The sequence below is a fragment of the Physella acuta genome, unplaced genomic scaffold, assembly GCF_028476545.2.
Source record: "Physella acuta isolate Inbredline_101_S28 unplaced genomic scaffold, ASM2847654v3 ptg000573l, whole genome shotgun sequence".
Taxonomy (NCBI): domain Eukaryota; kingdom Metazoa; phylum Mollusca; class Gastropoda; family Physidae; genus Physella; species Physella acuta.
In genome coordinates, this window is record NW_026732092.1 from 31,480 (window position 1) to 53,659 (window position 22,180).

Here is a 22,180-nt window from a genome sequence, read left to right on the forward strand (position 1 = left end):
CAAGTTCTCCATCCCCACCCCACCCCTAGCTTACCTCAAACGTCAAGTTCTCCACCCCCACCCCACCCCTAGCTTATCTCAAACGTTGTTCTCCACCCCAACCCCCAACCCCAGATTACCTCAAACGTCAAGTTCTCCACCCCCACCCCACCCCTAGCTTACCTCAAACGTCAAGTTCTCCACCCCCACCCCTAGCTTACCTCAAACGTCAAGTTCTCCACCCCCCCTAGCATACCTCAAACGTCAAGTTCTCCACCCCCACCCCTAGCTTACCTCAAACGTCAAGTTCTCCACCCCCACCCCTAGCTTACCTCAAACGTCAAGTTCTCCACCCCCACCCCACCCCTAGCTTACCTCAAACGTCAAGTTCTCCACCCCCACCCCCGCCCCTAGCTTACCTCAAACGTCAAGTTCTCCACCCCCACCCCACCCCTAGCTTACCTCAAACGTCAAGTTCTCCACCCCCACCCCTAGCTTACCTCAAACGTCAAGTTCTCCACCCCCACCCCTAGCTTACCTCAAACGTCAAGTTCTCCACCCCCAGATTACCTCAAACGTCAAGTTCTCCACCCCCACCCCCACCTCTAGCTTACCTCAAACGTCAAGTTCTCCACCCCCACCCCCACCTCTAGCTTACCTCAAACGTCAAGTTCTTCACCCCCACCCCTAGCTTACCTCAAACGTCAAGTTCTTCACCCCCACCCCACCCCTAGCTTACCTCAAAGGTCAAGTTCTCCACCCCCACCCCTAGCTTACCTCAAAGGTCAAGTTCTCCACCCCCACCCCCACCCCTAGCTTACCTCAAACGTCAAGTTCTCCACCCCACCCCACCCCTAACTTACCTCAAAGGTCAAGTTCTCCACCCCCACCCCCACCCCTAGCTTACCTCAAACGTCAAGTTCTCCACCCCCACCCTGTCACCGAACCAGGTGAGGGTGGCGTTGACGAACTTCAACAAGGACAGGAAGGCCATGACGTTGACGACGACACAGGCGATGATCTTGGCAGACATGATGGCACCGTTACAGGCGGCCTCGATCACATTCCCTTCGTCCCTGGTGATATACAATGGGGTGGGGGGGAGAGGGGGGGGTTGGAAGGTGGAGCTGTATATGAAACCATACACAACACAGTTCACAGCACCCACTAGTGATTGCACTTAAACGGCGTCGATACATTTGTTTACACTTTCATCGCGTTGAAATAAAAGTTGAAATTAAAAAAAAAAAACTCGTGGATTCACTTATGTATTAACACGACGATTTCGTTTAGAGATATGTGACACGTTTTGCTTCAAGTTTTTATGGATGTTTTTTTTTCTACATTATAAAGTCGGGTCTCAAACTGTCTAATAGACGCATATAAGATTGATTGTCAATTGGCTGTTGTTCGACATTAACTATTTATTGTCATATAGGCCTACCAGTCTACAAATGTAGGATGTTTTTGTTAGCCTATAATCAACACTTGGCTTGTTATCAAAACAGTTGTTGACGTCACGTAACCGTGAAATCAGGCCTATTTTCACACCCAATTTTTACTGTTTGTGAATCCTAGTACACTATAACTAGAGGTTCTCAAAGGTGTTCTAGATTCAACACAGCTACACGATTTGAAATTTTCTCGAACTTAAATTACTGCCTAAAAAACTTTTTTTACGCTAGGCTAGGCTATTTTCAACAGAAAATCTAAGCTATTCTTTTGGTCTTTTAAGATAGTCTCTAGATATCAGAGAATTTTAATTTGGTATTCTGTCAACCCTGATCCAATTTCTGGTGAATTCCCCAGGCCTCTACTCAACTAATTAATACCTGAGAAAGAAATAATGAGTAATTATGTTCTGTATAAAGTTGACTGATTCTCTGCTAGTTACACCACAAATCAATGATTATTTAGGATATAACCAACTTTAACGTCTAACTCTTGTGTTCGATAGAACAGATGTTTAACCACGGACCTCTTTGAAAACTTTACGAGAACCCATTTTAATCTCACACACCAAATGAACCTATTTTAAACCACCCCCTCCACAAGGACACAGTCAAAGAACCCCTGCCCCAGAGATAAACTTAGCCAGCCCGAGAATCCGGTATTAAAGCATCACTTGTGTATGTGTCTTATCAGCTTTATGGCCCTAGCACCATATGAACACCTAAACACTTATGTTGTCAACACCATTACCACAGGCATTCATATAACACAATAAACAGTCACTGCCTATATACCGCCCCATATCTCTCCTCTTATTGTACTACGTATCTATCAAAGATACATTTACCGAAGGTGATCGAAATGAAAAGGGTATCACGCTTAGGTAGTCTTTGGCATTTCTAAATAGTAAACACTTGTTGCCAACTGGTTTCGTTCAACCATTTTTCTAGGGTTAAGGGGGAGGTGTACTTGAAACTTCCGAAGGTGCACTCAAAACTTCCGGGGTACGGAAAGTTGTTATATTGTATATTTAGTTTATAAATTGTATATTTTGTAATTTCGTTCAGGGGTGTGGTGGGGAGTGGCCGTACTTAAAAGTGAGGGATGGCTGTGCCCTGGGGAGATGCCAGAAAACGACAGAAGCATTGGCTGGGGCAGATGGGCAGTCGGGCAGAATGCCCTTCCCAGCCTCTTACGTATGTATTTGAATTAAAATGATGACTAGAGCTAAAATTTACTAACTGAGCCGATAACTAAAAGTGAATAAAAACACGGGTTCAAAGCTAAACAGACTACAGTTATACTTAACACTGACAATAGGATATACACAAAATCAACACATTTAAACCTAACACTGACCCTAGGATATACACAAAATCAGCAACTTTAAACATAGCAATGACACTAAGACAGTACATTTGACAAAAAGAAGTCCTTTGAACCCAATACATTGACCAAATGAAGACCTACGATTTCTCAACTTTGTCGTAGTCCTCTGGCTTGACAATGGGCACCTCAATCTCAGGGTATGTGATCTTTGATATAGCCAGGGCAGCAGGGGCAGACATGACTGACGCGGACAGTAGATGGTCAGCGGGCACCTGTAGGGGTCACAGCATTAGAGGTCATTTGATACAGGGGTCAGTATTAGGTCATTTGATACAGGGGTCAGTATTAGGTCATTTGATACAGGGGTCAAAAGCATTAGAGGTCATTTGATACAGGGGTCAAGAGCATTAGAGGTCATTTGATACAGGGTCAGTATTAGGTCATTTGATACAGGGGTCAGTATTAAAGGTCACATGATACAGGGGTCAACAGCATTAGGGGGTCATTTGATACAGGGGTCAGTATTAAAGGTCACATGATACAGGGGGTCAATAGCACGAGAGGTCATTTGATACAGGGGTCATTATTAGGTCATTTGATACAGGGGTCAAGAGCACAAGAGGTCATTTGATACAGGGGTCAGTATTAGAGGTCATTTGATACAGGGGTCAGTATTTGAGGTCACTTCATACATGGGTCAACAGTATTAGAGGTCACTTGATACAGTTAACACAATTGGTGTGTAAGGGGGTTTTAATGAAATCTACGGTTCTCATTTAGATTGTGAATGATTCTTTGGAGTTTATTGTCTAATTATGTAATACTTTACTAATTATGTAATACTTAACGACAAATAACAGATAAATGGCACGCAATTTATTGTGAACAATGACTTAACTAAAGCACCGTTTAAAAATAAAACTAATATTTTACATGTATAACTTGTATATCTAACATTTATATCATCCAAACTATCTAGCCCAACTTAAGTTAACAGCAGCTATATAGCCCAACCCTAGTTAACACACCTCTATAGTCCAACCTTAGTTAAGAGCCGATATAGCCCAACCTTATAAAGCCCATAATCATACAGCCCCCTCACTTAGAAAAGTCATATCTAAAACCCAATCCACACAAAATATCCCAACTTTACTTGCACTTTCTAAAACCGAGTACAAAAAACATTAGCATACTTCACCGATTTCGTGTTGTAACTCGTCTAATGTACCTTTACAATATTGGATTACAGCTACAGGTGTGGGTCACCAGTGCTTCTAGCTAACAAAAGTTACAGCATTAAGATCACCCATGCTTGGGTCATGGGTTCGGTAATACTAGGGTCATGTACACAAATATTGGGAGTCATGTACAACAAATCCCATTCCGGAGAGAAAAAAAATTGTCAATAAAGCTAAAGACGTTGCTATTTTTAGTTACCCCAAATCCTATGTACGCCCCCAGAACACTCCCAGCGATTGTAGCGAATCCTCCAACCATGACGGCGTGAAGCTCAGAACTGGTCATGGTTGGGATGAAAGGGCGGATCATCAGGGGGGACTCGGTCTGAAAAATATACATCGCAGGTAGAAATATATACGTCATAGTTACCTAAGTTTATCATGAGTGAGGGTTGTTTCATAACAAAATTGTGAAAGAAACAAACTTAGATACATTTAGAGGTATTAGACTGAGCACAAGTGTAGCAGGATTAGAAGGGGAAAAATACTTGAATTTTATTGTGTCAGCCGGTGAAGTTAAATTCACACTTTTCTAGTTTAATTAAAGTATATTCATGAAATTGTATACGTACCAGGGGTACAAATATGTTATTCAACACGTAGATGGGTCAAATGGGTACTAATATGTTGTACACACCATGTAGAGAAAGAATTTGTAAGTACCATGGAGATAACAATGTTGTACGTACCATGAAGACGAACATGTGTGCACCATGGATAAGAGGTGTTATACGTATCATGAAGACAAAGATGTTGTACGTACTATGGAGACGAAGATGTTGTATGTAAAAAGAAGACAGATATGTTGTAGGTACTATGGGTAGAAATATTTTGAACGTACTAGATAAAGATGGACGAACAATGGGTACACAAGATGGACGTACCATGGAGACGAAGGTATTTGTACCATAGGTACAAAAACGTTAAACGTTCCATGGACAAGAAGATGTTTAAGTACCATAGAGACAAAGATGTACGTCCCAATTAGTACATAGATGTTTACGTACCATAGAGACGAAGATGTTGTACGTACTATGAATACTAATTTGTACGTACCATGGAGACATAGAGATACGTACCATGGAGACAAGGATGTACGTACCATGGAGACAAAGATGTACGTACCATGGAGACGAAGATGTACGTACCATGGAGACAAAGGTGTACGTACCATGGAGACAAAGGTGTACGTACCATGGAGACAAAGATGTACGTACCATGGAGACAAAGGTGTACGTAGCATGGAGACAAAGGTGTACGTACCATGGAGACAAAGGTGTACGTACCATGGAGACAAAGGTGTACGTACCATGCAGACAAAGGTGTACGTAGCATGGAGACAAAGGTGTACGTACCATGGAGACAAAGGTGTACGTACCATGGAGACAAAGGTGTACGTACCATGCAGACAAAGGTGTACGTACCATGGAGACAAAGATGTACGTACCATGGAGACAAAGGTGTACGTACCATAGAGACAAAGATGTTATACGTACCATGGAGACGAAGATGTTGGCCGCAGCGTTGAGTGATTCCGCTGGAGTGGTCCCCAGACAGAAAGATAGGAACCTGCCAATGACGAGAATAATCTTCTGCATCACGCCAAGGTAATACAGCACAGAGATCACGGTGCTAAAGAATGTTATAACAGGCATGATCTGGAATATAACAAAACAGTAGGTCTTTATAACAGACATGATTTGAAATATATCAAAGTAAATATGTATAACAGGCATAATATGAAATACAACAAAACAATGGAACTTTATTACTGGCATGATCTGAAATATAACACAGACAGGTATAACATACATGAAATGTATAACAATCCTGACATGAAATGTAACAAATCATTAATCATAATAACAGGCATGATCTGAAATATCACATAACATTACAGTAGAACCCAAAATGACAATAGCAGCGTATCTTTCAGACATATGTACTTGGATCTCATCCAATGCCAGCTTTAACAAATATCAGCCCCCACCCCCTAAGTTACAAGTGCCCCCACCCTTGATAAAACAGGTCTGAAAGAAACACTGGACAATGGTTTTGATGTTTAGAAGTATAGCTGCCCGCCACTCAAAAGCACATACCGCAAAGGCAAAAAAGTGGAGCGTATAAACTCCAGAGAACTCGATCGGTTCCCCCTTGAAGGGCACAATCTTGGCGTAGTCCCCGAAGACAAACTTGGCCCCTGCGTCACTGTAAGCCAGGAACTCTGTGACCCGGTCCCCCAGCCACTGGAAGGTCTCGTACCCCCAGCGGGTCTTCAAGATGATGATGGCGAAGTAGAATTGTACGGAGAAGCCCCAGAAGACAGGATGCCAGTCAATCTGTGGAACAGGCAGGATAGTGACCACAGGGTAGGGGGGGGTAGTGGATGTGTGGGTGTGTGGGCATGGGTGTGTAGGGATGGATGTGTGAGTTTGTGTGTTTAGGTGTGGGTGTAATTGTGAGTGTATGTGGGGTTATGGGTGTATGCTAGATGGAGTGTGTGCGGTTGATGTGTGTGCGTGTGTGTAGGCGTGAGTGTGAATGTGTATGTGGATATGTGTGTGGGGGATTATGAGTATGAGGGGGTGGATGTGTCTGCGCGCACATTCGTTTAATCGAAATAGAATATAACAATAATCAAATGATAAAAGGTTTGTTTATTTAAGTTAATAAAACCTAGACTTTTATAAATATAATAGAAAAATTAAAATTATTTTTCACTTCTGTATCATATATTTTTTAAAAAGCAACTGATTTAAATTTAATCTTTAAGATTCTTTCTGTGTGGTTCTCCAACACCATTTTTTTTTTCATTTCCGGTGTAAATACCCTGCATGAAATAATCCTAGACATTAGCGGATTACATTTTAAATCTGACACCTCTTTTAATTTTAGTGTTCAGCTTATGAATGGAACAACAAATTTCTTGCGATTTAAAACAAAAATGTATTCAGTATGAACATGTACTAAGTAGCCTCAAAGGGAAGCAAATACCAGGATGCAAGAGGTTTAAAAGAATGACGTAGCTTGCTCACCATAGCTGGACTGTATGACGTCAGAAAACAGAGCACCAAGAACGCTGCTAGACCAGCCAGGGACAGAAGATTCCTGGGACTGTCCAGTGCCACAACCACGATGATGAGGGTCACCATACAGATGGTGCTGCTGATGTACAGAATCCTGGGGGGGGAGGGTTGGGGAGGGGTCAAAATACTGGACATTTATGACATTTTATGGACACGACAAAATATAACAAGACCGGTTGGAACACGACAAATTTTGACGTCACTGCATGTCACAAACCAAACTGGACACTAACAAACAGAAACACAATACACTTTGACACCATCAACTGCTACACCACGACACACGACTAAACTGGACACTAACAAACAGTAACACCGTACACTCTGACAACATCAACTGCTACACCACGACAAACGACACCATTAATATAGACAACCTCTAGCTCTCACAACACTACCTGAAACACCGCAACCTTTGAAACCACCAACTAACACTACAACATCATACACCAGTAATTGAGACATCTTTAGCTCTCACGCTACTAATGCTAGCCTCCAACACGCAACATCACCAAATGTAACACCACAAACTGATTTCACCAAACATGACACCACAGCACCTGACACCACCAATAAAAACACCTGTAGCTTCTACACCATTTATACACAACCAACTTTGACAAAAACTGGAACACCTAACTAACTCTAACACCACTATCTCTAACGCCATTTACCCAAACACCACTGCAACCACCTTCTAACACCCCATCAACAAACACACCACAAACACCACAAACAGCAACATACCAACGAATTATCCTTCTCTTTTTCTCATGAGTGACGTCCCCTAGAAAAAAGTCGACCTTATCATGGACGGGCTTGAGCACGGTGTCGCCAAGGAAACTGTAGACCAACAGCAGGACGCCGATGATGGTACACACAAGCAGACGTAGGGATCCCTCGTCCCCAAATCTGTAGTACATGGCGTAGCCGAAGTAGGCAAAGTATGCCATCAGGCATATTACGCCTACAATCAGAAGTAATATTCTCTGGGGGGGGGGGGGGGAGGAGGGGGGATAAAAATATTTGTTAGCCAAACAGATCAAGGCTATCTAAAACTTTTGATTTATTTGATGACAAACAATACAACACTTTTAAGGTATAAGACAAATAAAATATTCTAACCCCCCCCCCCCCCCCACCACACCCAGCACGTATCTTTTATTTACAACAAATGGAGGCAGAACCCAGATATAAAGTGATGCAGTTGTCTTTTGATTTAAGTTCTTTAATATTTTCCCATTTCATTTGTTGTAAATTGTAAAGTAAATTAAAATGCTGGTAATAGATTCGATTAAAACCAACAAGAAAAACTAGACTAGTAAGTGACACGATACTATCATGTACCACGATACCAAAATGCGATGAGACAAGTGCTACGATACCAACATGCGATGAGACAACAAGTGAAACGATACCAGTATGCGATACCAGCAAACGATACCTTCTTCTCCGTGCATACTCTCGTGAAACTCTCCTGGGCCCACATGATCCCCTTGGAGAAACAGCTGGCGTTGTTGATGTCGAAGTTTTTCTTCTGTAGAACAATCTCTTTGGTGGAGGAATACATGCCCACAGTCTCATTCTCTTGGTCGTAGGCGTTGTGTGGCTCCAAGTCCACTTTGGTGCTTTCGTCCAGTTTAACCTTAACATAGATATAATACACGTGTCAGTTTATTTTTGTTCGGGTGGATGGGGGGTGCACTATGAAATCACGTGATAATTAAGTTAAACTTTTTTATTGCCTCCGACATGTAATTCTTCTTTCGGACATTAGCCCTTTTGAGCTGCAAGATTTAAAACTAATATGTTATAGATAGCTATGAAGAAAGCCTGTCTGTGTTGTTTTTTTTTTTAAAAAAAAACATAGTTTATAATAAAACATAGTGTAACATAAGTTTATGGACCTAAGGGGGGGGGGGGGGAGGGGACAAAAATAGAATGCGAGGGATGGACTTCTAAAATATAATGTAATGCTACATGAGTTATTTTTGAGTCAAAATTGTCCTATCTATATGGTGTATAAAATGTTCGATAACTCTGATTTAATGACCTTATTAACTTCTCATTTTATTAACTCCCTTATTAACAAAGCATCTTTCTCCCAACCTCTAAACAGACCTATGTATGTCATTGAGAACAGTGTTGTGGTTATCCAATGCTGATGTATAAACAAGCTAGGCCATTACTCTCTTATATTTTTATCAAACACTACAGCAAACGTCAAATAAACACAAACAACATGGCAATAAATCAACCAGACCCCCCCCCCCCTTCAACTCCCCAACCTTACACCCCTAAATAAATCTCAGAGTAGCCTAAAACCAAAGCCAAGAAAAATAAAATATATAATTCACAGGATGTAATTCAATCGTGTTGGCAATGTCTGCGATTTAGTGTCATCCTCTTTTTTTTTAAATCGAGCAGCATTAAATACAAAAGTGTTTTATGAATCTATTTATTTTTAAATTGATTCCAGGCTAGTTGTTAGACAATGATATATTTTGTTTACTCTGGAAGTTGAAGATTTAGAGCAGCGATTAAGTCAAGCAGTACCATGCTGGGTTGAGATGTGGATAAGTGTGATCAAGTTCACAGCTCGGTGTAGGGTGCCGTGTGTGTAAGAGGGGCGGGGGGTGGAAGGGGGGGGGGGGGGTGAATGGTACAAAGAGGGTAAGAGGATGTGTGTGTGTGTGTGTGGAGGGGCGTACAAACAACTTGGGCATTTATAATTCGGAAGACGGTCGGCAAAAAAAATTGTGGGCTCTATAAAATATTACTTTCATAATTATGCTGTCTCAATAATATTAACAGTGATTCCCTATATCGCCATTCATTTAATTTCAGCCTGATCGTATATTTTATTCGTGTTATTATGATTGAATACATTATAACTTGCGCATTCTCTAATAAGATAAACATGATTTGTCTGAAATACAAAAAAATATTTCTAGTTACGTTAATTTGTATCTGGGGTGGAAAGGGGGGATACAGGTGTGTAGACTCGCAGTATTCGTATCAGAAGCGTAGCGACCCTTCCCGGCGCCCGGGGACAAACTTTCGATTTGCACCACCCCCCCCCCCCCACCCATCAAACTTTCGCTTTGCACCCCCCCCCCCCCCCAATCAAACTTTCGATTTGCACCCCCGCTCCTCGATCGAACTTTAGATTTACGATTTGTTTCTCCAACCCATTTTGGCGCCCCCTAAGGTCGGCGCCCTGGGACATATGTCCCCCCCTCCCTCGCTACGCCTCTGATTTGTATAGAACGACCATCAGACGGCAGTGGCCAATCACTTTATTAAAAGAACCGTCGTTCGACCAATATCTCGCATATAACTTCAAACTTGCACAAAACTATTGCCTTCATATATGCAAATCGCGTCTCAAACGGTAAAGGTTTCGGTTTTGGACTGGTTCTTGGATGAATTTCGAGGCGAATTTCATATTTACCCTTTGTAAATACGGTCGTCTTTACATTACACTGGCTATTGAAATGATTTTGAGCTGATTTGTCGTCTTTAACTTCAACCCACCACGCCGAAAACGAGGCTTGCTTTAAAAAAAAAAATGTTTGTTTATTCAAACAGTCACTGGGTTTATACTTAACTGCAAATAATTTTTTTCTGACTTTTTTACTTAGGTATAAATTATTGAATGTAGAAAAATAAAACTGCACATTTTAAGCGTTGGATCTAAACTGTAAAAAAAAAAAAAAAAAAAAAAAAAGCGTTTCAGTTGTGCACCTGACTGTTAAAGATTATTCAGAGAGAAATTATTCTCTTTTTAACTGAAGGCTATGTATAGGGTTACATTTAGCTAGGGTAAGGGTTTTGTGCAGAGCAACGTGTGTTATGTGACATATGAAACACAGATTCTATTTATGAATGTATAGGCTTTATTGGAAGTTGTTGAGTTACCTTTGCAGGATAATAACGCCACATTAAAATTGAACTCTAGCTTTGAGGCAAGTTGTTGTGTGGGTGGTGGATAATTTGGTTGTGTGGGTGGTGGATAATTTGGTTGTGTGGGTGGTGGATACATTGGTTGGGTGTGGTGGATAATTTGGTTGTGTGGGTGGTGGATAATTTGGTTGTGTTGGTGGTGGATAATTTGGTTGTGTGGGTGGTGGATAATTTGGTTGTGTGGGTGATGGATAATTTGGTTGTGTGGGTGGTGGATACTTTGGTTGTGTGGGTGATGGATACTTTGGTTGTGTGGGTGGTGGATAATTTGGTTGTTTGGGTGATGGATACTTTGGTAGTGTGGGTGGTGGATAATTTGGTTGTGTGGGTGATGGATACTTTGGTTGTGTGGGTGTTGGATACTTTGGTTGTGTGGGTGGTGGATAATTTAAATGTGTGGGTGGTGGATAATTTGGTTGTTTGGGTGATGGATAATTTGGTTTTGTGGGTGATGGATAATTTGGTTGTTTGGGTGATGGATAATTTGGTTTTGTGGGTGATGATACTTTGGTTGTGTGGGTGATGGATAATTTGGTTTTGTGGGTGGTGGATAATTTGGTTGTATGGGTGGTGGATAATTTGGTTTTGTGGGTGGTGGATAATTTGGTTGTGTTAGTGGTGGATAATTTGGTTTTGTGGGTGGTGGATAATTTGGTTGTGTTAGTGGTAGATAGTTTGGTTGTGTAAGTGATGGATACATTTGGGTGTGTGGGTGATAGATAATTTGGTTGCCCTGTGATGTTAAAATCGCATCAACTAAAACGATATAATTTTTAAATAAGTATTAACAACGGGCCACGTCCTTCTATATTTCAAACTCAAGATTGAAATTGATAGCCTAGTTAACTGCTACTCTATCCATCCCCCCCCCCCCTACCCACATTAAGTCTATTCTAATGCACGGTGTAGGCTTGCATATACCTAAAGCCTCGGAAACATAACATGAAACCGTGTTTGGTTAACCCTGGGGACGAGGCGACATATGCTGAGTTAAGGCATGGGTTATCTGGGGGGGGGGGGGGATGAGGGGTCAAAGCTGAGGCCAAAGTTCACCAGGGGATAAGGGTGTGTATGTATATATATATATATATATATATATATATATATATATATATATATATATATATATATATATATACAGTTGCAGACCGCAATTCTCGCGATGCACCATACTTAAGGTGGGATATTTTTCACTGTTTAAAGTAACCTACCTGATTGTTGATGCCATTTTTCCCGTTCTCATAAGGCCGATCGGCCTCGTCCTTGGTGTAGCCCGGGTTGCTCTGTCCGTTCTGGCCGTTCTGGTTCAGTGGCTGCACGTGCCTCAGGAAGATTCCGTCCCCCTCCATGACTTGTAGCGTCTACCCAGAGCTTGACTACCCAGAGCCTGACTAAACAGAGCTAGACTACCCAGAGCTAGACTACCCAGAGCTAGACTACACACAGATCTTGAGTACACAGAGATCTTGTCAGCAAGGTTACACGCACAACGGCGAAATGCCCACTGTCAACAAATCCACACAACCCTGACGAAATGTCAACAACTAGCCACCTCCAAAATAACAGCTGCATTAGCAACTCCACATAAGAAATTAAAAATATCACCAACTTCACCAAAATAATAAATCCCTTGAAGTTCTTGTAAAAGATAAATGTCTATAATCCACGATGCTTTCAGCTTGTGTGACAATACACTATCAATTCACAATTCCTGGAAGGGAAATCCTATAGTACACACAACCTCGTTCCTGTGAGTAGAAACACAAAATGATTGTTATGACTTAGGATGATCATTAGCAGTGAAAATAAAAATGAAAATATGTCACTCAAATTCAAAGCAAATATAAATATCAAAGTTCAAGAAAACATAGTATGCATGCCAGTAAAAAGAATAACATTAGTTTTTTCAATAACATAACAACAAGTCAACAGTTGTTATCGGTGATTTTCGTCCCATTTATAACTCTAGACTAGACCTTCCCATACCATGACAACATGCGCACAAATTGTCTATCAACATTAGTACGTCACCCTTACATCCGGGTTAGGCTTGTTGTTCTGCCCGCCACACCGCCACGCCGTCTATGTCACGTGGTAACGAGGAGGGTTTACTTTACAATGTTTTTGTCAATAAACTTGAAATGTGTTGAAATGTTTTTCGCCAATAAATGTGTCTTGTTAAAATGTTTTTTTTTTATAAAATAAAAATATTAGTCCTATTAAAATGTTTTCGCCTATAAACTGTTATTGTCATATTGTTTTTATCAAGACATTTTTCTTGTTAAATTGTTTATTGTCAATAAGATGTTCTTGTTAAAATAACTTTACTAATAACTGTGTCTTGTTAAAATATATTTGTCAATACATTTGTCTTTTTTAAAAAAATTGTCAATAATTATGTGTGTTAAATAATGCTACTATATCACAAGCAGAATAGCACTTATTAATAAAACACAGACATGAATCAAATCGCTGATAGAAGCGAATGATCAGTGGTTAGTTTTCTGTACTAGTTCATTCATAGCTTGTAGCTGAAGATTAGCCAGTGTAGATGTAGGAAGTAGAAAGATAGACGTGTTGCGGGGTTTTATTTATTTAAACCCACTGAAAATCTTTATGGGGTATTTAACTTTCTTCAGCATCGAAATGTACTTTTTTAAAAGGGAAAAAAACTGAAGTCATTGTGACCAAAAAATAAATTACAGTAATTAAATTTTGTTGATGCAGTGGCGTAGCTAGGGGAGGGTGGGTGGGTCGGCCACCCCAGGTGGAAAATAGTTTAAAATGTTATTTTAAGCTAGGATTTTGTATTATACACAATCAAAGTTAAGAAAGTAAACTGCTACGTGGCTTTACACACTAATTTAACTGTTTCGACATCAAATGAATGGCACTAAAATAAAAACCTTTACGGTTTAGTGACTGTTAAAAGTGCCACCATCCTTTCCAAATGGTGGGGGGGGGGGGGGGGCATCTTTTTGCACCAGCTTGAATAACTATATAACATACGGAGGGAATGTAGGGGGGGGGGCATACATTTGATTGCTTGCCCCGGGCTCCTGAATGTATTGCCATTCTCTGTTTGGCTGCTTACTTCAAGTTCTGTATGTAGAGATGCTGCTTCTAGTTCAGCAACTGGTTTCGTGAGATCTTCTTCTTCTTCTTTTACTTTATATATATATATATATATATATATATATATATATATATATATATATATATATATATATATATATATATATATATATATATATATATATATATATATATATATATAGGTATATATAGTTCCTTTTGCCTCGTGAGACACAGAAATTGCGCAACGATATTAAATGTTTTCTTTTTGTGAAGGCTCTGTTGTGGCTGTTCATGCAAATCCTACAATAGCAATCTCTGCCACAAGCGAGATTTTTTGAAAAAAATAAATAAAAATATAAGAGACCGAATGCAGTTTTTCAGAAATAATATCATAACCGTTGTTTTTTTTTGTGTATCAGTGAATGCTGGAAAGCAACAATCTCTTCAATGTACATATTGGATGCTTTGTATAGTTTGTAGTAAGTACCAATGAAAGATAAATGGCATCCACTGGCCATAGACTACCTTTAATAAAAGGTTTCAAGAAAGTTGCAAAAGACTGGCTTTCTCTGCCGGTTCCATTTACCCTAGGCATCGACGGTAAAAGATGATGAATTTATACAACTTACTATACTATTACCATTCTGAGAAAAATCATGAAAAAATATATTTAAAAACATTTTTTTCGGTACACCTAAAAACTTAAGTTGACCGTCTTTGAATTAACATATCGATTCCTCATGTATTACATTTCGATGTTTTAATTGCAAAAAAAAAAATAATTCAAACTTCATTTTTAAAACACCTTGAAATTACTCATTGAAGTGAAAATGGCGATCAAACCAAGTACCAACATTACAAAATTTACGTCTTTATAATGATTTTAAAATTCTAAATACGTTTGGAAACAGCTGGAATTCATCTCCTAATTTTTATTTCTGTTTCAGTAAAGCACAAAGTACGAACAATAAGATTGTTTGTTGTTATAGTTGTGTATTTTTACAAGCTTTTGTTAACTGGCTTACCCTGTCTGTCTGTATGGGTCAAAACGGGCGAGCCCCTGGGGTCGGTTATCCGCTAAGCCACCCACTTACTTATCATTTGGATCCACCTAAGTAAGTCAAGCTTACTTTGAAAAGATATTAAAGGTAATACGACACGTATCCTTTAAAGACCGGCTAGACCTTTGTTATACTTACTCAAATTCGAAATGTTCTCGCTGTGAAATTGTAATTAATTACTCAATAGTTTAATTAAATGTGCAGATTAATTGTAGAATGTTCTATTCAATGTTATATCCTATATTACTTGTTACACAGAAGATTTATTAAAAGTAATATGCAAATGACGAAGTGGACGGCCGTTTTAGGTAGGTTATAACGTGGTATAGTGGACGGCCATTATAGCCAGGTTCACCAGTGACGTAGTAGACGGCCGATATTTCTAGATTAAAAAGTGCCGTAATGGACGGTCTTTACAACTAGGTTCACTGTAGGATTAGTGGACGGCCGTTATAGCTATTCTAAAAAGTGACGAAATGGACGGCCGTTATAGCTATTCTAACAATTGACGAAATGGACGGCCGTTATAGCTATTCTACCAAGTGACGAAATGGACGGCCGTTATAGCTACTCCATCAAGTGACGAAATGGACGGCCGTTATAGCTATTCTAACAATTGACGAAATGGACGGCCGTTATAGCTATTCTACCAAGTGACGAAATGGACGGCCGTTATAGCTACTCCATCAAGTGACGAAATGGACGGCCGTTATAGCTATTCTAACAAGTGACGAAGTGGGCGGCTGTTATAGCTATTCTAACAAGTGCCGTAATAAATTACTGCTATACCTAGGTTATAAAGTACATAAAGACCAAACCATCTAAGAATTCAGAGAAATATTAAACCAGTGATTTATCAGTTTTGTAATAATCAGTGTTGCTTGTAAATCGTTGAAAATAATATTTGCTTTGTCAGTTGCGCAATGTCAGGAAAACGTCCTTTTGTTCTAGTAAACATTATTTAATAAATCCCACTGCGGCGTTAGTATTAAATTTCAATATGTTCCATAATATAACTCTGGTTGGCTTATAGGGCTTAGAGCTACATTGCTAATGAGCCAGTGAGCATTAAATACAAACCAGTTTATTGTTAGAAAGAATGTTGTGTTAAGGTGCTCCCTTTGAATCCAGTTTGAGATATAAATGAAATAACCCGCATTCGTGTGTAATTAAAGCTATAGGATTTAGAGTCTTATACAGACTGAGCCAGTGAGGGATTAAGGGGGGAGGGGGGGGGAGGGGAAAAAGCAACAGCCTGGAGACCCCGATTATTTTTGGGCCCCACAATTACTTTTACAGACTATAATAAATTAAAGTTGAACAGTGTATTCTGTTTATACTAGTTAAATGTCATGGAGAGGTAAAAGCAGATTTTAAAAAAATTAACAAACAAAAATCAACTTAAAATCACAGAACATTTAAAAACAAAGTTTAATTATTTCCTGCTTGCACATGGTTTACTTAAAGCGTATGTGCCTAAAATAATATATTTTAATTCTGACGTAGTGAGCTCACTAATTAATCACACTCACTAATTAATCTAGCTGTAACGGCCGTCCACTACCTCACTAATTAATCTAGCACTAATTCACATTTAGCTATAGATCCTGAGTGAGGTTTTCCTAACAATGCATTTGAATTCCACATTGGATTTGAATTTATATATATATATATATATATATATATATATATATATATATATATATATATATATATATATATATATATATATATATATATGGGGGCGCCAACATTGTAAGTTCGCCCCGGGCGCCGGGAGGGGTCGCTACGCCCAGTGCCGGCGCCAGGTTATTTAGCGCCTAGGCAAAACTTAGTAAAAGCGCCTCTTCCACCCCCCCCCCCCCCCCCCGCAATTTTTTTCGTGCCCTCGTATTATCAGAGGCGTAGCGACCCTTACCTACGCCCGGGGACAAACTTTCGATGTGTACCCCACCCCCTCAAACTTTCGATTTGCACCCGCCCCCCTCAAACTTTCAATTTGTTTTTCCAACCCATTTTGGCGCCCCCCAACGGACAGCGCCCTAGGCGACCGTCTAGTTCGCCTTATAGGTAGCGCCGGCACTGGCTACGCCTCTGTGTTTATGAGAAAAAAAACAAGCTTATTTTCCGTGATATGAAAGAGAAGTTGACTGTCGAAATTGGCCAGATAAATTGTCGTGCACGTATCCTGATGTTTACCAGCTAACACCACTTCAACTATTCGACTGATATTGACGTTAGGGTTATCACACATGGGCAACCAATCCTGTACTCGGGCTGAAAGTGTACCCAGTTAGGGGGGGGGGGGGTTCTTTAACACGCATTAGTTGGTAGGGATCAACGTATTTAAAGAGACGTTTGTAATTTCCAGGAAAAAGATATAAGAGTGTTAAAAGAATTAAAATTTGACCTCGCTTTGGTAGAGAAATAGGCTTGATTTTCCAGATTGGCATGGGAAGAGGTTAATTAGTCTATGTATAAATTAGTCACTAGTATAACATATAATAATATATTCATAATATTTTGTAATCAAAATGACGAATCTAGTGTTATATATTTATAACAATACTGAAAAATTTAATGTAATGAATCAATGAAACAAAGCATTAACAAATAAGACTAAAACGATAGTGAGTTACTTTGAAAAATGGAAACAGATTTTAAAAGTGATGACCAATTAGAACTCACCAGAGAGTAGGCCTATGTCGCTGGAGCAATAGGCCTAGATCGTGTACTGCTGATAATATCAGCCGAGAAAACTGTAACACAGATGTCACCCACCACACAATTACGTACCTGTGTCCACACACACACATGTGTCCCCACACCAAAACACACATGTGTCCCCCACATCAGTTACACAAACTGTGTCCACACACCAAAACACACATGTGTCCCCCACACTAGAAACACACACCGATTTAAATTACACAGACCGTGCCTATAGCCAGCTGTGACTTAATTTGCTTCTCCTCTACTGAGTGTGAGGGGTGGGGTGGAGTGGTGGGGGGGGGGGAGGATTAGGTAAATTAGCATATTACACGGTCATTGTAGTTTTAACTCACTCATGTCACAGCAGGTGGGGTCACGGTGCACGTGCAGCTAATTGAGCTAATGATGCGCTACAACAGGTGAGAGCTACATGTGAGCTAATATTCCACCTACTAGAAGCAGGTGAGAGCTACGTGTGAGCTAATATTCCACCTACTACAGGCAAGTGAGAGCTTCATGTGAGCTAATATTCCACCTACTAGAAGCAGGTGAGAGCTACGTGTGAGCTAATATTCCACCTACTACAGGTAATATCAAGTTCTGTAAGGTGTGCCTACAATCTTTATGATTAATTTACGACCCATTCCTCAGGTGAAACATTGTATCCGTTACTCAGTGAAAACAAGACTACATCTTTCAGACAACACCCACCCTTACACGTGAAGTAAACACTTATAGGAACACCTTTATTGCCACTTATCACTAATGATCTGTTTTCTCTGTTAATATAGACCTAATAAAAAACCGCAGCAAAAATTCATCAACAAACAATGGTACCGTTAATATTGTCTAAATAGTTCTTGGGTTATTGAAAAGAAGATAAAATCACTATATTAAGAAACATTTTAAAATGTACGAAAAATGAGAAACTGGTGTACATTTTATTGAGCAATAAAATAAAATAATGTTGAACGTTTAGAAATATTGAAGAGTTTTTGAGCGTTGAGTGAACTAGGCTTTTTAATATTCTAGATACAGAAAAATAAGTTTTTTTTTTCCTTATGTGTAGCGCTTTTAAAAAAAGTTGTTATTTAAGATAATTAGATTTTAGTTTTACTTTTTACTGTTTACGAATTGCAACATATAACAGGCACTCAATCTACGATTTAAAAATTAAAACTAGTATTATCTGCCACGTATTCAATTCGTCCCGATGCCAAGTTTTAAAAACAATATGGTGAACACCTGCTAGCCTGACATAAAATTCCCTTTTGGCTTTTATTTGCAGTAAATTTTAAAATAAATTATAAAAACTAATTTATACTATCCAAAAAGATTTAAAAATACACCCGCGTAATCTTTTTGGTACTTATTTGTATTTCCATAACCTGTTTTTAGCGAGATGTTTGGTACCCCCCCCACCCCCATGTCATTGGGGACGCCCATGTTCCTGTGAACATTTTTATCCTCGGCGAACGTGCTAACCGCCCCCGCCTCCAACGTCTTCCGACGTTTACACCAATGTTTGTTTTGACTTTCATCACGTCAACATGCCTTCAATGTTTTGTCCTGCCTGGGCCATTCTACGTGCAGTCTGACATTCAGTGAGGGAGGAGTGACACACTACCCGGAACTTACGTCAGTGTGGAGTGACACACTACCCGGAACTCGCGGTCTCTTTAATGTCTGTATGCCTCTCGTCTAAACAATTTTTTCGTCAATTTACTCAAACATCCATTTTTTTTAATCAACAAATTTAAACATTACTTTTCTGTTCAACATATTTAACAATTAATTTTCTCATCAAGAGATGTAACATTACTTTTGTGATCAACAAATTTAAACAATTTTCTAATCAACAATTTATGCATCAATTTTCTCGTAAATACCTCAGGGGCGGAACTACAGTGCCGCCAGACTCCGCAATGCGGGGGGGCCCGGGCCGATTGGGGGCCCAAAAATCCTGGCTAAATTATACTTTTTTTTTTAAAATTTAAATAAAAAAAATTAGGTGGATGTCGATTTATCTTTCTTTTACAGTTACAAACAAACACGATAGTCGGCAAACGTCTTTGAGAAAAATGCACAGACTACAGCTCGAGAGACCGCCAGACATATAGACAACTTCAAAGACGCAACCTACCATTCCTTTTTAGTGGCGTCGATTAGGAGAACAAAAAAGCTTTGAAAATCGAGCTGGGGAAATGTTGCGGCGACTATCCTGGTCTTCTAGACGACCGGAAAAAGTCGGCGCTATTGATGTAGATGTTCATCGGCGCTTTCTTGTCTCCTTCCCTTGAACCTTCCCAACTCTCTACCCTCCCCCCCCCCCCCCCATCCCCCTAACCTCTACCCCTCGCCACACCCTTACTTTTACAATAAGATGTAATGCATAGATTAACGAACCGTTTATGAACTACTGAACTGTAAACTGACCACTTCTGCACATTTTGTTAAAGACACTAGTCGGTAGTTGTTCATTTACCTTATGAAGTATTTCGTTGACGAATCTAATTCACACAACAAGGAAGGTAAGACTCGTCTTTATATTATTAATCGTTTTATAATTAGTACACGTATTAATGGAACATTAGTTATTAACACTAAATACATTAAAGTTAAATTTTTTTAGGATACAATGATCTAGCTTTTAAGCCTAAAAATAACCAAAAGATCTATACAGGGGCGGAACTACAGTGCCGCCAGACCCCGCAATGCGGGTGGGGGGCGGGTGGGGGGGGGCAGGCCGTTTAGGGGCCCACTGCTGACCATAATTAGTATTTTTTTAAATTTTGAATTTAATTTTCGTGCATTTTTGCCTTGATATTTAGTTTGTAAAAGAAAAACACTGTAGCTGCGGTACGATTATCTTTATTTTACAGTCACTATACCACGCTCTTCAGCAAAAAAATAAAATCCATTACACAAAATACAGTGTAAAATATAGGCAACGCTTCAAATTTGAATGACACATTTTACTCGTTGCCCCCCTTTGATAGCTAAATAGAGGACACGTAACTGTTTGACCGATCCTCCAAAGTGTACTGTGGCGGATGGGGCAGGGGATGGGGATCAAATTTCTTTTTATTTATAGTTGTATTTTTTAACCATCGTCAAGGCCGAGTTCTATTTCCCCACAATCAAACACACGCTGTCGCCGGCAAAATTCTTTTTAAAAAAACAACAAAGACCATAGCACGAGAAGCCGCTACATATGAAGTGGCTTTCATGATGCGCGGTTCTACTTTGCGGCATAAGTTAGGGACCCGCCGAAATCCATTGTACATTTTTCAATGTTAATATGTGTTTGTGATAGTGGTTGAATTTGTATTCTGTACTATCTTGAATCCTACAAATAATAAAAAAGAATATAATACTAGAAACTTCGTTTTTATATACGTTTACTTGTTTTTTACTTTTACAAGAAATATCATAGTAAACTTTTAAGGCCTATACTTGGAATTATCCCCCCTGAAGAAGTTTTTTAATGGGCGGTGGTACATAGGCGCTTTGTTGTCTCTTTCAAGATTTTTCCCGAGCCGACCCCCATCCCATCCCTCTTTTTTAGCCTCGCAAGTATCGAGTAGACCAATGTATCGTTTATGAACTACTTCCTAACCGTACGATTCACCACTTTAGCACATTTTGTCTGACATTAGACAGCACTAGTCAACATATATTGATTTATTTGCATAGTATTAGTATTAGGCACATCTAATTCACAAAACAAGGAAGGTAAGATTATTTTTTATATAATTATTTAGAAATTAATTAGAACGTTTAAAATTAATTGAACATTATTATATAATTAATAGTCAATTACTATTTATAAATGAAGTTATTGAGGTGGGGGTGTGTGAGGGTCTGGCTTTTTGTTAGTCGTTAAAAAATGTGACGTCATTTGTGGATTCCCCCCCCCCCCCTAAATCAGAAGGTTATCCGACGCGTGAGCTGGCCACATACAGTTGTGCATGTGAAAAACATTTTTCTGTCTATTTTGCATTACTGCATATTTACCCAATCGCCATGAAAACTTTGGAAGCTTTTGAGGACAGCCCAGGGGAGGAACTACAGTGCCGCCAGACCCCGCAATGCCTGGGGGGGGGGGGAGCAAGCCGTTTAGGGGGCCCACAGCCGCCCATAAAAAAAATTTTATAGTTAAAATTATTTTTCTTGCATTTTTGAACTGATGGTTGTTTTGAAAAAGAATACCGTAGCTGTGGTTGGAGTAACTTTATTCTATAGACACCATCCCACGCACTTGTATATTCTTTTTCCT

At 39.6% G+C, this 22,180-nt stretch overlaps 1 protein-coding gene across 3 annotated transcripts in view; it reads right to left on the reverse strand.

Annotated features, from left to right (window-relative positions):
• Nucleotides 1-22,180, reverse strand: part of LOC131946854 (solute carrier family 28 member 3-like) — a 36,478-nt gene that overhangs the window by 5,214 nt on the left and 9,084 nt on the right. Inside the window, exons 1-10 of one of the 3 annotated variants that reach the window (XM_059307832.1) lie at nucleotides 17,878-17,898; nucleotides 12,262-12,798; nucleotides 8,529-8,729; nucleotides 7,832-8,073; nucleotides 7,034-7,178; nucleotides 6,098-6,337; nucleotides 5,495-5,656; nucleotides 4,198-4,323; nucleotides 2,902-3,032; nucleotides 887-1,055 (exon numbers count right to left, since the gene is read on the reverse strand). In XM_059307832.1, coding sequence (XP_059163815.1) covers nucleotides 887-1,055; nucleotides 2,902-3,032; nucleotides 4,198-4,323; nucleotides 5,495-5,656; nucleotides 6,098-6,337; nucleotides 7,034-7,178; nucleotides 7,832-8,073; nucleotides 8,529-8,729; nucleotides 12,262-12,399 — 1,554 coding nt within the window. In that variant the 5' untranslated portion in view covers nucleotides 12,400-12,798; nucleotides 17,878-17,898. Of the gene's footprint in view, nucleotides 1-886; nucleotides 1,056-2,901; nucleotides 3,033-4,197; nucleotides 4,324-5,494; nucleotides 5,657-6,097; nucleotides 6,338-7,033; nucleotides 7,179-7,831; nucleotides 8,074-8,528; nucleotides 8,730-12,261; nucleotides 12,799-12,972; nucleotides 13,061-17,877; nucleotides 17,899-22,180 lie in introns of those variants that run through there. The other 2 variants (XM_059307830.1, XM_059307831.1) reach the window with 2 other exon arrangements.